Consider the following 17,519-nt stretch of genomic DNA (forward strand, 5'->3'; position numbering starts at 1 on the left):
GTGTGTGTAATGTACCTAAATACAATTCCATAATGTTGTGGTATCGAACATTTGTAGAAACAGGTTCTGTGTTAAAACAACATGCAGGAGGTCGCAGGCGAACCCAGTACGAAAAGCAGCTATGTCTTGGTTTGGTCCCTACCTCATTTTCCCCTGACCTAGTTGCCTCATGAGTGATGCCTTATTGGTGTCTTATTGTCTTCGAACATTTGACTAAACAAAGAACAAAATAATAGACTAACTATGGAAGTTACAAAAGTAAGAAATGAAAAAATAAAGTCTTTGTTTTCCCAACACAGTGAAGTCTTTGCTTTCCTTACTTGAAATATTAGGGGAGGATGTTGTACCTTTAAACACTTTTCACATTTTATTTTTTTTTTTAATTTTGGGAAATGAAATTTTTAAATGAAAAAATACTTGAAATAATTATTGAAGATTCCTTTACAACTTCCTGTATGTATTTTCCTGTTTTACAGCTCTATTAAGGATGGAAAAAATAAAATGAAGGGATATGTAATGTGTTCAAAGGTACAACAGGATCATGCACCTTGGAACATACACTCTTGTAAGTTGGAACACATGGAATATAGGAGGGAATATAGCTGTAAAAACTGACAATCATATCTAAAATGTATTTGCAATCATAAACCAGAGCAGGCTTCTCTGATTGAGATTTTATTTCCTGGAGAAGTAATAGCTGCTTCAACTGCTTTCTTCAAGGCATCCGAATCAATTGGGGACCTCTTTAATTCCAGACTTACTTCGTGACATGACCTTAAAATAAAAGAAAAAAAACCGATAGTATCGTGTAATTTGGAACATGTTCCATGGTACAAGATGTTTTGTGTTCAAAGGTACAAGAGGGTGCACGTTTAAACAAATATGGCTCCGTAAACTAGAGAGTTAAATAAATCATGGAAATTAAAATATGTTATTACTCACCAGATGATAGGGAACACACCGTACTTGAAAGATATTAACAAATGCAATCTGTTTTGTGTTAGAAAACATACATCAATGAACGAAATGTTTACTTTTGGTACTAAAAAACTTCTTTTGTCCACGGAACTCACACTTTGCAATAAATCAAACCGAAACTACGACCAGAGCTACTTAGCGGCTTTCTCTACAATCTACTTTATTTTGAGTCCTCTAGGTAGCAGCAAAAATTAAAAACAAAAAATGTTCAAAGGTACACTATGCTAAAGGTACAACAGTCTCCCCTATAATATTCTTAAAGTTTTAAAAGTTGAAAGTAAGTTTTGACTGACCCTATACTTTTAAAATTGCTATTCAACTGCACGCAGTAGAATTATTACGCTATAGCAACAAACATATGGAGAAAAAAAGAAGTGCAACAGAATATGACCTTGTAGTAATGAACAAAGATTAGAGAGGTCATGGAAGAGAATTTCCCATAATGCCTACGAACAGGTTCCTCGGAGGATGGATTTGCCTGTCAAGATATTTGGTATCTCACTGTCAGAAGGTTGGATGAGTTGGATAAAGACGAAAGTGTTGAACTTTTGAAGTGCCCCTGAGAGAAAAATACCGAACTGGTTTCATGGCCTTCTCTATTCCGACTTCCGACAATACGTCTGCAAGCTGTGCTGACATTTAATGGTGAGTACATTTCAATCCAACGATATCTTTATAGAGAATCCTATCAAGTTATTTAGCATTTCTAAACAAAGAGAGTGAAAAAGTATTGATTTCTTCTTGAATATTGCGATGCATGTTTGGAAAGTCTGTGGCATACACCATTAGCGGCAGACCTTGGACTTGACATGCGAAAGTAAATATTTTAATTGCCTCATACAGAGTGTTCCTTTGCTTACTTACTTACTTACTTACTTACTTACTTACTGGCTTTTAAGGAACCCGCAGGTTCATTGCCGCCCTCACATAAGCCCGCCATTGGTCCCTATCCTGAGAAAGATTAATCCATTCTCTATCATCATATCCCACCTCCCTCATATCCATTTTAATATTATCTTCCCATCTACGTCTCGCCCTCCACAAAAGTCTTTTTCCCTCCGGTCTCCCAACTAACACTCTATATGCATTTCTGGATTCGCCCAAACGTGCTACATGCCCTGCCCATCTCAAACGTCTGGATTTAATGTTCCTAATTATGTCAGGTGAAGAATACAATGCGTGCAGTTCTGTGTTGTGTAACTTTTTCCATTCTCCTGTAACTTCATCCCTCTTAGCCACAAATATTTTCCTAAGCACCTTATTCTCAAACACCCTTAATCTCTGTTCCTCTCTCAAAGTGAGAGTCCAAGTTTCACAACCATATAGAACAACTGGTAATATAACTGTTTTATAAATTCTAACTTTCAGATTTTTTGACACCAGACTAGATGACAAAAGCTTCTCAACCGGATAATAACAGACATTTCCCATATTTATTCTGGGTTTAATTTTCTCCCGAGTGTCATTTATATTTGTTACTGTTGCTCCAAGATATTTGAACCTCTCCACCTCTTCCAAAGATAAATTTCCAATTTTCATATTTCCATTTCGTACAATATTCTCGTCACTAGACATAATCATATACTTTGTCTTTTAGGGATTTACTTCCAAATCTATCTCTTTACTTGCTTCCAGTAAAATTCCCGTGTTTTCCCTAATCGTTTGTGGATTTTCTCCTAACATATTCACGTCATCCGCATAGACAAGCAGCTGATGTAACCCTATCAATTCCAAACCCTCTCTGTTATCTTGGACTTTCCTAATGGCATACTCTAGAGCAAGGTTAAAAAGTAAAGGTGATAGTGCCTCTCCTTGCTTTAGTCCACAGTGAATTGGAAACAGTGTTCCTTTGGGAAGACAAAAAATAAAAACGCTATAACATGAGAACTGTCGCTATTTACTTTTCAGTAATCCATAAATAAATTCCAGAAGTATGGAAGTTATGACCACATTAGACTTCAACGTGGCACATTTCACATAGGCTAATCCCCCCATGTCAATCTAACATATCAGTGTATTTCTTTTCAAAGCTGAGACAATCTTTGCTTTGAGATAATCAATAGGCCTATCCCTGGAGCCCTGTGCATAGACATCATTCTTCACAAAACCCCAAACGAAGAAATCGTATGGCTCCAGGTCTGGATAATTTGGACGCCATGTAACTGGCCACCACGATCTCACCAGTTGATGTCAAATGCTATTCAGGAACTTCTTTCGCTTAATAATGTGATACGCCAGCCTGCAAGATCACCGTACCCATGCTGTTTTCCTGTTACAGCTGCGATATGAGAAACAAATATAAATCGTTTTTGGAGATCCCCATCGTGTGATGCTGAATACGTTGCTTGCGGTAGAAGTAGTTTCAGATAACGCTGATAAGTTGCTTGCTGTCATACCAATGCTAACAGTAGCTTCGGTTTCGAGAACACGCCTATGGCCATCAATCTGTGGTCCACTTTCTTCAGGAAAGCGGCACCATAAATTTATCGACTTGTAATTCGGATCTCTCCGACCATCACACTCACGGTTAAAGCGACATTGAACTGACGTTACACTTTCAAATGTTTCAAACCACAGCACACAATTCGCAAATTGTCTTGCAAAACGGCGTTTTGTGTATTCAGTTGTTGCTAAGTGACAATCTGACTTCTTTTGTTCGTAAAAAATAATTCTTATTTATTTACTGGCATTTATTTATTTACTTATTTAGTCCTACTAATTTATTTCTTTATTTATTTATTTCTGTGTATGTTTGTTTAATTATTTAATTATTTGTGTGTATGTTTGTTTAATTATTTATTTACTAGCTTATTTATCCAATTTGTATTTATTTCTTTGTTTATTATTTATTAATTATTTATTACTTTTTATTTTGGTGTTTATTTATTTATTTGTCTTATGTGATTAATTATTTATTTACTTGTTTATTTACTTTTTTGCTTATTCATTTACATATTTATTCATTTACTTACCTATTTACTCATTTACGTACTGCATTATCCATTTATTTGCTTGTTTATTCATTTACTTACTTCTTTATCCATATATTTATTTGTATATTTATTTACGTACTTCCTTATTTATTGATTTACTTGTTTATTTACTCACTTCCTTATCCATTTACTTAATTATTTATTCATTTACTTACCTATTTATTCATTTACATACTACATTATCCATTTATTAACTTGTTTATTTATTTACTTACTTCTTTGTTTATCTATTTATTTGCTTATTTATTTATTTACTTATTTATTTAATTTTTCATTTATTTATTTATTTACGTATTTACTTATTTATTTAGGTATTTTCTTATTTGTTTGTTTATTTATTCATTTATTCATTCATTGGTTCATTTATTTATCTATTTATGTCTTTAGATATTTATCTACTTATTTGCCTATGCACCTATTTATTTATTTATTTGTTTGCTTGTTCATTTATTTATTTAATTAATTATTAATTATTTTACTAATTGATTTACTTATTTATTTATTTATTTACTTATTTATTTATTTAGTTACTTATTTAATTTATTTATTTATTTACGTATTTACTTATTTATGTAATTTATTTGTTTATTTATTCATTCATTCATTTATTTATTCATTGGTTCATTTATTTATCTATTTATGTCCTTAGGTATTTATCTACTTATTTGCCTATGTACCTAATTATTTATTTGTTTGATGTTCATTTATTTATTTATTTACTTACTTATTTATTTACTTATTTATTTAGTTACTTATTTATTTAATTTTTCATTTATTTATTTATTTATTTACGTATTTACTTATTTATTTAGGTATTTACTTATTTATTTGTTTATTTATTCATTCATTCATTCATTCATTCATTGGTTCATTTATTTATCTATTTATGTCTTTAGGTATTTATCTACTTATTTGCCTATGTACCTATTTATTTATTTGTGTGCTTGTTCATTTATTTATTTAATTATTAATTAATTAATTAACTTATTTATTTATTTACTTACTTACTTACTTACTTACTTACTTACTTATTTATTTATTTATTTATTTATTTATTTATTTATTTATTTATTTATTTATTATAATAAACTAAAATGAATATAAAATGATTGTACAAGACTGAATAATGACATATAAAATAATTCAAGTAATACGTTTACCCTAAAAATACAAACTCTTCTAAGAAGTAAATGGTAGTATTCAGCAATTGACTATATTCAACCTAGAAATTAGACAAAATAATAAAATTAATAACAGAGAAAGGAGTAGATAAATCACATCTTATATTTAATGAGATTGAGGTTGTTTGATTGTTAAATAGATTAATTTTCTATTTAGTCGTATGTGTACGCATGCTCACGAAGTGAACTGTCATGTCGTTCATGATCTACATGCTTCACAAAACGACAGGCTAGCCAACTGTTAAGTTTCAAGTGTGCGCTAACCCTAAGTGTATTTGTATATTCATCTTCAGTTGTTTAAATTTGTCGATATGGTGGGACATTCAAAGCCACGTAGTTGATATGAATTTTTTGTACTTCCATATTCATGGCAATAGTCAGCATTTAGACGTTTTTAATGACACTACACAGAATTCTGCAATAGCATGTTCCATTGCAAATTCCTTTTATTTATAACTCTTTGTTATTACTATGGACCGTACCTTGTCCCACGAGGCTACAAGGTTAAGTATTACTGGAATCTTTAAGGAACAGTAGAAATGAATTTTTGCCAGAATGATAATTTTTTTTTACATAAATAATTAGGGCCTACCTTATACATTTGAAGAGTTCGCGGGGAAAACGATGAATGTCACAGTTTTGTTAAGGTTGATGTCATTATCTAATTCAATGGATCACTACGAAATTTAATGTTGTAGGAGAATAAAAAAAGTTACACAAAGCAGAACTCCACGCATTGTATTCTTCACTTGACATAATTAGGAACATTAAATCCAGACGTTTCAGATGGGCAGGGCATGTAGCACGCATGGGCGAATCCAGAAATGCATATAGAGTGTTAGTTGGGAGGCCGGAGGGAAAAAGATCTTTGGGGAGGCCGAACCGTGGCTGGGGGGATAATATTAAAATGGATTTGCGGGAGGTGGGTTATGATTGTAGAGACTGGATTAATCTTGTTCAGGATAGGGACCAATGGCGGGCTTATGTGAAGGCGGCAATGAACCTCCGGGTTCCTTAATAGTCATAAGTATCTATCTAAGTATCTTATGAAAAATGGTAAAAAGGAGAATTATCACCACGAATACAGTAATCCTTTCCTTTATTTTCTATAGAAACAGCACTACATCTTGCAGTTATAGACTCAATTAGATCATTATCTAATCCTTAACAGAAATGTGACATTCATCGTTTTTCCCGCGAACTCTCCATTTGTATAACATTCTGTCCTACTGCTACTCTAAGGTCTGGCGACCCTTTTTGAAATTGCTGCGTGCAGCTCTTTCAAACCTACCACACCCACTAAAAATGAAGTTTTCTCAAAACCACGTTTTTGATCAGTAATAAAGTTCCTGGCGGTTTCCATTTGCTCCGATTTACATGAAACTTTGCAAAAATACTCAGTATATTGCAATACACAAAGCTGTGCATAGAATCAGCTCTTCACTGAAAACTTTTCATGGTATAAATGTTTAACTTTTAAAAATTAAAGAAAATTATGAAGCAAAAATTACGATTTACAAGAAAATTTTTATCTCATGAACCAATTCTCTAATTTAAAAATCCATGCGTAGTTTTCTTTACCATGAAATGTAAGTCCTTTACAGAACAATTTTAAAAGCAAAAACAATTATAAAGCTGTCATGGATGTTTTGAATTTACGCAAAATTTAATACCATTAAAATAAGTGAAAATTAATATCTAAGGAACTAATGAATAATGTCCGGATTTTTAGGATTTTAAAAAGACCAGTTTAGGTTTTTGGAATAAGTGAAATATGTTTTTTTAGATTTTATCTGCAACCTGTGAAAGGGGTCGCAAAAACTGCCCGATCGTTAAAAATGTATCCTTACAATTATTCTTAAAAAATAAATATATATTTATTAAGGCAACATGGACCGCGAAACTGACCTTTTCAAGAACCAAACTATTTATCAAAATTTATAAGAATGTAACATTATTTGTAGTTTCAGTAAATTATTGTAACAATTAACATTTTATCTAATATAATTTGCCTTGATATAACCACATAAATTTCAGTTTTCAACAGATACGAGTAAAAGGTACAGTACACACACAACTTTTGAATTACATTTGTTCAAACTTGATCAAGAATTTTTTTAAAGTAACAAACAAACAAAACAACATTATTTACTGGTACTGTTAGACCTACTGGTTGCAATATATGACCAAATACTTCTCGAGATTCTCAACTGAGAAGTTTTTTCTATTGTCTCTCAAAACAGAGGTAGAAATGTAATATTGATGCCATATGAAAATAAAACTCTCAAAGTTTTTTAGTCTGTAAGTTTGAAGCACTGAAGGAAACAAAACACGGTAAGAATCGAACAAATGCAATAAATTTCATTGTTACAATTAATTATACAAGATGGATGTGTTTTGTGATTAGCAAAATTTGAATCTGTGACTCTGAAATCAGCTACAAGGGTCGGTCCGGTTTTTTTTTTGCCACTACTGTACATTTAAAAGTAAAAATATTTACAAGTTGTTATTTTTATAAATTTATATTGCCTATTATAATGCGTATTTTAAGATTTTATTGGGCATGTTTTATGCATATTTCAAGCTATCATTATAAATGCATATAAATCCGGGGTGTAGATATCAGGAGCTCTTTTTGGGTTTTTATTCTTCGTAAAGAATCTAGTATATAATATGGAGCCAATAGGAAACTCCGGAATTTTGGACGTTTCTGTAGTAAAATCCGAAATTTCATGCACACGTGTTCGTGTGTGCTGAAGTCGATCCTGCAATATTGCCGCTGCAGGTCATTCAGAGCCACGGCAGACTGCCCCACAACATCCCGTCAGCCTGTAGCAGGGAGCTTTGACCTCTAATGCGTAGCATGTCGAAAGATGAGCTCTGACTATCTAGCGTCCCCTACCTCATACAGAAAGCCCCTCATACTTTGTAATTTGTATGCTGTTTGTAGTTTATATCAATAGATATTACTTTATATACCTCCTCAATAGATTAACTAAAAAAAATATTAACCTTCAGTACTCCCGCAATAACTGTGATACCACTACTCCCGCGTATTATATTTATTTTGTAATGCATCTCTTTTTCTTTAATAATCAATTCTTTTGCGCGTATGAATATGCATTTATTTTTATTTTATTGTGCTTCCTCAAATTAGAGGCTGCCATTAGACAAAGCATACAAAACAACATAAATGATGGAAGATAACAGAGTGAGAAAAAAGTAAACAAGTACACAAACAAACAAACAATGGCAATTTACAGAATAAAAAAAGTTACAAGTAAAGAAGCAATGAAAGCTAATAAGAGAAAGAAAAAAGATAATGTTGCGTTAGTTTTTTCAGTACACTGAATTAGAGTCCATATAGGTGGTTTCGTAAAAGTTTGACTGACTGTAATTATGAGGAGGGCCAGTTCATTCAGAAAAGATTTGTGCAGTCCCAGGGTCTTACAGAATTGAGAAGAGAAGTTGGGTATCGTTCCTCTTGCTCCAAACATTAATCCCGTAACAATGATATCGTGAAGTTGGTATTTATCTTTATAATACGGGATGGTTGGAACGTAGATTGCTCGTTTCTCCTCATGTACGTTTCGGGCTGTCCTTTATACGTTTCAAACCTGATGGTGGGGTCGATTATCATACCCTGAGGCAGGGATTCGCTAATGGCGATTATGTCAATTCGTCTGTTACTGCCATTGTCGGCGGTTCCGTGGACTTCTTCATAGACGGTGTATTTTAGTTTTCTGAGGGCATCGGCCAGTTTAGTTCTAATTGCATGGTGCCTACGTATACGCAATGTTTCGCCAATACAATACTAATATAATATACTAATATAGTAATATTACTTACAGTATATATATATATATATATAATATTACTGATTCCATTAAAATGTTTGTGATAAAACAGTGTAACTCTGAACTTTAGTATTTAAATCAGTGATGTCAAAAAATGTTTTGTTTTATTTAACGATGCTCGCAACTGCAGAGGTTATATCAGCGTCGCCGGAATTTTGTCCCGCAGGAGTTCTTTTACATACCGGTAAATCTACTGACATGAGCCTGTCGCATTTAAGTACACTTAAATGCCATCGACCTGGCCCGGGATCGAACCCGCAACCTTAGGCATGGCATAGAAGGCCAGCGCTATACCAACTTGCCAACCAGGTCGACTCAGTGATGTCAATATAATATAATGAGTGATATTATGATGCAAAGAATGTATTTAAAAACTCTATTGTTATTATTATAGGTATAGACTTAACTGTTAGTTATTGTAAACTACACTCTAGAGTTATTATCTTACTTACTTACTTGCTTTTAAGGAACCCGGAGGTTCATTGCCGCCCTCACATAAGTCCGCCATTGGTCCCTATCCTGAGCAAAATTAATCCATTCTCTATCATCATATCCCACCTCCCTCAAATCCATTTTAATATTATAGAGTTATTATCTCCTACTCCTAAATTTGTCACTACTGGATTCAAGTACATGTCTATTTCATATAAGAAGTCATTGTTCAGTATTATCAAATATGTCCACGTAATCATTTATATTGCAAAATAAAATAACAACTGCAACAATAGAAAATAGCCTACGTGTAAAAAGTCTTCTGAATGGTTTTTAGAAATAAATCAAATTACAAATAAGGAAATCGGATAAAAAAATATGCTCTTGTATTCTCATCTCTTTAAAAACACTGGAATAATCACTAGCGCGGGTTTACATTTGTAATCCACTCTCAAAACATATATTGCTACACATAAAAACTCACGATTGCATCCAAACACTCCAGACATTAGAACTAAACTATAACAGGAAGGTATTGAAAATTTCACGCTATCAGCATTGAAAGCAGAGATGTGATGACGTAACAATCAGCAGTGAATTACAAATGTACGCCGCGCGAATACTGGACGGTTAATCCAGTACACTTTCTTAAACAAAAAGTATGAATTTTTAAATTTAATAACGAAATATTGGTGGCTACGCCCCTGTGGTCAGTAAGGACCGACCACTCCTGTCAACGAGTGCATCCTATACACAAGGGTATTCCGCATATTATATACATAATCTACTTGGAAGAATTTATTATAATAATCCATGGGGGAGTTAGGAATATATTTAAAAAATAATGTTATTCAGTCGTGCTTTGACATGGACACAAACAGGCACGTGCACAATACATGTGGACCTATAGGAAATTAATACAAAAGTGACATTGCTCACATACAGATGTATAAATAACAATAACAACATTTACGAGTGTTTATACCCATTGCACAATTCTGAATCGGTACCTTCCGGCATTTGTTTCTACGTCATAGGTTTATTTGTCGAGCCAAACCAAAGACAGAAGACGACTTTACTAATATAGCAATTTGTGGTATTACTTTCAAATATTTGAATTTCATTCTTAGTATTTTTTAAATTACATCCTGTTTTAAAAACATATGTTATTTTGTCACGTGAATTAGAAAATATTGAACTTACCTGTTAACAATTCTGAGAAAGTTTCGTCGAAGAAGTTGGTGGAACTGTTGTTAATTGACTAGAAATCATTCACGCAATGAACAACATCTCACTATACGTTTACTGCTCTCCAACTGAAATTCCCGTGCGGAATAAACGTGTAATGCTCTGTTGTGACATTTCGCCATTAAGAAATAGTCTAGGCCTGACTTGAGGCTTTCCCGGCGTTTGATATAGAATAACTCTTCTCGGGTTCTCAGCCAGATGAGTTGGAGATTAGCTTCCAAGCTTTTGACGGCTAGCTCTGCCATCTTCTTCAGGGACAGAAGAAGATGGCAGAGCTAGCCGTCGAAAGCTTGGAAGCTAATCTCCAACTCACCTGGCTGAGAACCCGAGAAGAGTTATTCTAGTCTAGGCCTATTATAAAAAATTAAGTGCTGTTTGGGTGTAATAATAATAATAATAATAATAATAATAATAATAATAATAATAACTTCCTGTTTTTAATAAACGGCTGCATTTATTTGTCGATAAAATGAAAGAACACCACCTTAAATTAACTAGCTATGTTCATACACTTGGCAACGTTGCTACATCAGCGAAATATCACAGTCTAGTATAGGGGTTCTCAAACTGTGCGTCGCGACGCCCTGGTGCGTCATCGGTCTTTATCTGGAGCGTCGCGGGGAAACTAAAATCTACTAGTAGCCAATAATGTATAATGAAGTGCAACATGCAAATTTTCAGTACTTGTGCATATTTATTTTATTCTAATGTTGCATCTTTAAATTTAAAAGAATACAAGCTAGTAATGTAAAATATTATTTTTTAAAAATCACTAAATCGAATTTCAGTTTTTTAATACATACAGTCACGAAGCTTAAGGTGATTTCTTGAGATTACAGTGCTCCAAGCGGCTAGCTACTAGGAGTACTAGGAACAATAGACTGTGCTGGTACTATTTTGCATTGTTGCTTGTAAATACAAGTTGTGTAAACTGTGAAATGTTCGTTACCGGTTGTGATAAATGTTAATAACTAAATATTTGAATGTTTGAAATAATAATATGAGACAAGGAGACATTATTTTGTAAGATTATTTCACATAAAGTAAAGTTGAAGTGTATAGGTTCAAAGTAGGCCTATTTAACACCAGAGACTCTCAATATATTGCTTAACTGAATTAGATTGCTTTTAAGAGAGAATTAATGTGGTTATAGGTTTAATAATAAATTATATGCATTTCTTATGGGTTGCGGAAATCAAATATCTAATGTGTTCATGGCAGTGCTCATAAACTTAAATCTGGATCATTAATTTGTTAAAGCTTTTCTCGATATACCTGGTTTTCCACAAGAGTGTTGTGAAAAAACTAAAACTGTTGCTTTTGAAGATATTTGTCAGTGTTAGATTGCACTACAGTATATAATGAAATTTCACGATGAAATGCTTCAGTCGAATAGAGAGAACACTAGGTATTGGAAGTTCTATCACCTAGGCTGCTGAAATTGCTAGAGAAATCATCATTAGGTCTACTACTTTCAATGGATATATTTGTTTTTTTATTGTACTCATTGTATTATTATTTTTATGTATTATTTTATTAGAGACATAGAAAGTTAAGTCCGTTGCAATAAAATTAATTCATCATGTTTTATTTTCAATTCTGGTGTGATTATTATTGCTTAACCTGATCCTAATTTGTTAACTAGGCCTACACTACAAGTGCTGTTACACATGTCACACTCTTTAATTCATATTCCCATTATTATTATTATTATTATTATTATTATTATTATTATTATTATTATTATTATTATTATTATTATTATTATTCTATATGCTAGACGCCATGAGCTAGATTATCTGTTCTTTTGTAAAGTTCTCAAAGGTGATATATCCTGTGACTCTTTCTTAAACAATATTACCTTACGTATTCCAACAAAAGATATGAGAGCCCACAAACTTTTCTATATTAGAAATTCGAAATTTCTTACACCAGTCTCCAGATGCATTAAAAATGCCAACATGCATGGCAGCGAATTCGATCCCTTCAATGTATAGACTTAGTTTGCTCTTGGCAACGATTTATCATTTATGTATTCTTTTAGGCATTGTACTCAATTATCATTGTCTCATAGTATTCTTAGTTATCCATTCAGCTTCATTATTGTAATTAATTGTAATTATATTTATGTGTAATAATTATTTTTGTTTTATGTTTTTGTTATATTTGTGCTGAACTGTAATTGGCCACTGGCTGTTGTACAGCACATTAAATAAATAAATAAATAAATAAATAAATAAATAAAATAAAAAATAAAAATTATTATTATTATTATTATTATTATTACTATTATTACTATTATTATTTTATTGTTGTAATGGTAACAGCAAATTAATACTTTATTAGTTTCATAGTTCATTATCGCCACACTCATTCAAGCTTATATTAAATTTCAGTTCGTTTTGCGTAAACACACAAAAACAATATTATTACCATTTCTTTCATCTTCGAGTTTATAGTGAAATTTAATATAGGCTTAAGAAAATAAGAAATAAACCTTATGTATTTAATAGCATTTCAATAATGGAAGGAAGGTGTTAATTTTTTTTCAAAAGAACACAATATCTAAAGTATAACATACTCGAATTTTGTCGTCTGTGGAAAGGGTCTGTGATGAGGCGATAGTAGCGATCCTAGTGGCTAGCTACTAGCAACTTCAACTGTAAATGGATGCATATTTCCTACGTATTGAGCTTCGTGACTGTATATACTGGACCGTGGTAATATAATGGTACGGTTGCAGAAAACATAGCGGGCGACAAATTTATTAAATATGGTTAAAATTTCGTTTTTAATGACTTCGTAGTAGCTAACTGAGAAAGTTGATGAATAATTTCAACATGAAAGTGATTAATGATCTATAGACTATATATATATATATATATATATATATATATATATATATATATATATATATATATTATTTTACTAAACACAAGACTTGTATTTTATGACAGGCCTATATGCAGTTGGGGTTATACGATACCTATTTGTAATTAAGCTATTGACAGTTTTGTTTGTGTATACTGTTGTTATTCATAACTTATTTCAGTCCGTTCATTAGAGAAAATTAAATCTTACACCAAATTACATTTATTCACCTTAATTTTATTATCCTAACTCCTATATTACCTCTGATTTAGGCAGTGGCGGCTCGTGATAAAATATTATGTGTGTTCACAATTTTGTGTTCCAAAATCGAAGAGAATTTGAAATCGTACGTTTTTAGCCTAATATGAAATGTCATGATTCCAATGTTTCACTGTCGAAAAAACCGTATATAAATTCAAAACAACATATAATAATAATAATAATAATAATAATAATAATAATAATAATAATAATAATAATAATAATAATAATAATAATAATAATAATAATGAAACCTAATGTTTTTATTTCCAGTTTTTCCTGGAAAGCCAGTTTACCCAGTTCTTTACTCTTCAAAATTACTTGAACGGAGTTCATTGTTTACGTCTGTTAAAAATTAATACAAAAAACAATTTACAAAAGCGTGTGTTCAGTTATATACTCTATATTGATTCACAACATACTGATACACTATGCCCTATACCAGTACTGTAATCCCATTCGCATGGATTGATTACTATAAATACATGCCAGTAAATATTATTCTGAAATAATACATATATTTAAATTCATATCACCATCACATTCAGCCGACACTGAAGTATAGTAATTCACAAATTACACTCTCGTAGCAGCACTGTACACACATAAACATAAAGTAAACGTTCCGACAATGAGATGCTGACATCTGCTGGCTAAAATACAGACTTATTAAATTTTCTCGAGATATAGCACGAAACGATACGCATCGGAGCACCTGACATCTGTAGGATAGATTCACTGATCACTTAATGCTTTGTGCTCTTGACGAGTCATAAGAGGCCAGCGAAAGACAATTTTCTCCCGCGCATGCGTGAAATTTCTGTAACCTTGTTGAAAAGAGCACGGCTTGTACGTGAACGGATGTTGCCAAGTTTACATAAGAAGTTTATGCAAGATGCGGGAAGTTTAAAATACTCGATTCCGATATTATACATCCCCACTACGTCAATACGGTATCAAATAATAAAACTAGTCGTGCATTAATGGAAACAAGGTGTTCACGTGCTCTTGTGCTCTTATTGACGCACCGCCACTGGATTGAGGTTCTGGCTGATATACACATCTATTATCAGGCAATACATCTCACTTGACGATATGTGTCAGAGGAAGAACAATTGTTTGTATGCAGCTGAAATCTGAGTAGTGTAATGTGTAGCTGTCAGCGATGTATGCAATGGAGGGGGAGAGGAACTGGCCATCCTAACTCATTACCTTCTGGATTAGTTGCCTCATGAGTGATACCTTATTGGTGTCACTTATGAAGTTCAAACCTGTATTCGGATAGTTGACTAAACAACGATTATTACTGTATAGACGTTACACAGCTATCTTTAAATTTTCTATCACTTTTTGTTTCCAGATGTTCAGGCACAGAGTTTACGTGTTGCTGGCGGTGATGAGGTGTTGCTTCCCCTATATTGGAGCCACCACAGTGCGTCAACCTGACTCCACGACGTACGCATATACCGCTACTGCAGAGGAGACTATTCAGACGACCACGAAACCTTCAGATTTTGTTGAAAGCCAGACAGAAACAGAAGATGACAACACGTCGTTCACAGACTATTACGAATTTAGAGAAAATCGCACCCTCACAAAAGCTTTCTTTGCTATGGACATCTCTAAATTTCACGTAAATTGCACTGAAGACGTTGAAAATGCCGACTATGACGAATATTACGAGGACATGATATATGAAGAGCGTCATCAGGAACTAACGACAATGGCCAATGAAGTACGATACGATTTCCAGGAAGCTATCAGGTCAGTGATGATATTCGTGTGTGCTGACAACAGTTCTATAGTGAATGACACTATTAATTCGTTACAAGACTATGTTCAGAAATGCACGAAATTCATAGGTGAACTGAAGTCTACAGATGAAGATATTACAAACGGGACTATCCTGGATTTGAAGCCTTATGAAGACAGTATAAAATATGTGACATCTATCATCTGTATAGTACAACAATTTAAAGATCTCGTGGACGATACCGACAAAATGGTATTTTTACGTAATTCGTTCGTAAATAAATACAACGTATTCGATCACTTCAACAAGACGAAAGTATGGGAAACCTTTTACAAAGAACAGACCTCATTGTTGAATATTATGGAAAAGTATATTGTAAAAATTGGGAATCTATCTGAGGAAATAGAACTAGGTAATCTGTCCAATATAATGATAACTCAAGAAACATCTGACTTAGTTGACTTAAGGTATTGGGAGAATGAAGTAAGTGAACAAAGAAAGCTTGTTGAAATAATTCAGTGTGCTTTCTACGACTTCAAGAAAACAGATACATTTCAACTTCTGGTGAAACCTATCGTTAGTGGAACTGTGTCCTCCTTTAGTGTAATAGGAAACACTCTTCTTCTCTTAATTTTTATCAGGCATAAAGAAATGAGAACACTGGCTAATCTTATGTTGATAAACTTAGCTGTTATCGATTGTTTCGCCATTCTTTTTGGTGTCATTCTGGACAATATTCGGCTTCTCTACCGTTGGCAGCTTGGTGTAAAAGCGTGCAAGCTATTCTTCTTTATCCAGTACATGAGTATAGGTGTCAGTACGTATTCTGTAGTCATGCTCAGTGTTCAGAGATTCCTGGCTGTGAGGGATGTTCCAGGAAGCAGAAAGAATCTGCTACAAAACAAAACGAAGGCCATCATGATGTTATCCATCGTCTGGTTGGTAGGGTGTATCACAGCTGTCCCTCATGCCATAGCCGGTGATGTGATATTAGATCTTTGTCTTGAGGTTAGATATCATAGTTTCGGAACAATAACCACAATCGACCTGTGCACGTTCTGCGTCATCCCCATAGTGCTTCTGGCTACATTCTCAGCACCAACTGCCCTCTATATTAAGAGAAGTGTCCAAAAGATGCCGGGAGAGGGAACACCTCGAATGAAACAGATGAAGCACGATCGCGTAGTTACTTCAAAAGTCTTGTTTACGCTGGTTATACTTTACTTCATTGCATATCTGCCTTATTTTCTCTTGATGTTCCTCACTCGTGAACTAGGCATTACCTTTTCGGGCTTTACTCTGAGCAGCCTTAACACGTTCTCATTCTGTCTCAGAAGCTTGAATTGTTGTTTGAATCCTGTTGCGCTGTATATTATGAGTAAGTGTTACAGGAAATACTTCAACATGTATATTCCCTGCTGTAAGTAAACTTAGTTTGTAATCATATAATAAATAAACAGTATTTCTTGATAAATAAAACTCCAGTTTTACTTAATTTAATGTCATACACAACACACCATCAATACAAAACTAAATTTCAGAACACACACCCTATTTGACTCCTTAATACCAAATACAGTATGAACAAACACCTTACTACAGGGGCGGCTCTTCCATAAGAGCTGCGGAGCTGCAGCACTCCCTGATTTGACAGGAAAATAAAAATAATATTTATCTTAATTTTTAGAAGAATTGTTACAGCTTTTATTGATAAATTGCTTTATATTTCATATGGCCGGGAATATGTGCTATTATCTTATGCATAATCTTTTTGCGCGTCGACTGTATTGGAATTGACACTGCATTCAAAGTCGTCCTGGGATCTGCAGGGTGGTCAGCTCATAGGGAGTGTGTCTTGCTCGGTCAGGGGGTAGAGAGGTGAAGGGGAGCAGAGGAAAACTGCCGCTGTTTAAAACCCATATCTCGCTGCAGTGGTTGCAGAGCC

General features: G+C 33.3%; 1 protein-coding gene across 1 annotated transcript; it reads left to right on the forward strand.

Annotated features, from left to right (window-relative positions):
- The first annotated feature begins 1,432 nt into the window (after window positions 1-1,432).
- LOC138691221 (uncharacterized) lies at window positions 1,433-17,065 on the forward strand. Its single transcript, XM_069813020.1, has 2 exons — window positions 1,433-1,623; window positions 15,182-17,065. The coding sequence occupies exons 1-2, from the start codon at window positions 1,621-1,623 to the stop codon at window positions 17,000-17,002; spliced, it is 1,824 nt and encodes a 607-aa protein (XP_069669121.1). The 5' UTR covers window positions 1,433-1,620; the 3' UTR covers window positions 17,003-17,065.
- Window positions 17,066-17,519: the final 454 nt, after the last annotated feature.

Source organism: Periplaneta americana, chromosome 2 (assembly GCF_040183065.1).
Source record: "Periplaneta americana isolate PAMFEO1 chromosome 2, P.americana_PAMFEO1_priV1, whole genome shotgun sequence".
Lineage (NCBI taxonomy): Eukaryota > Metazoa > Arthropoda > Insecta > Blattodea > Blattidae > Periplaneta > Periplaneta americana.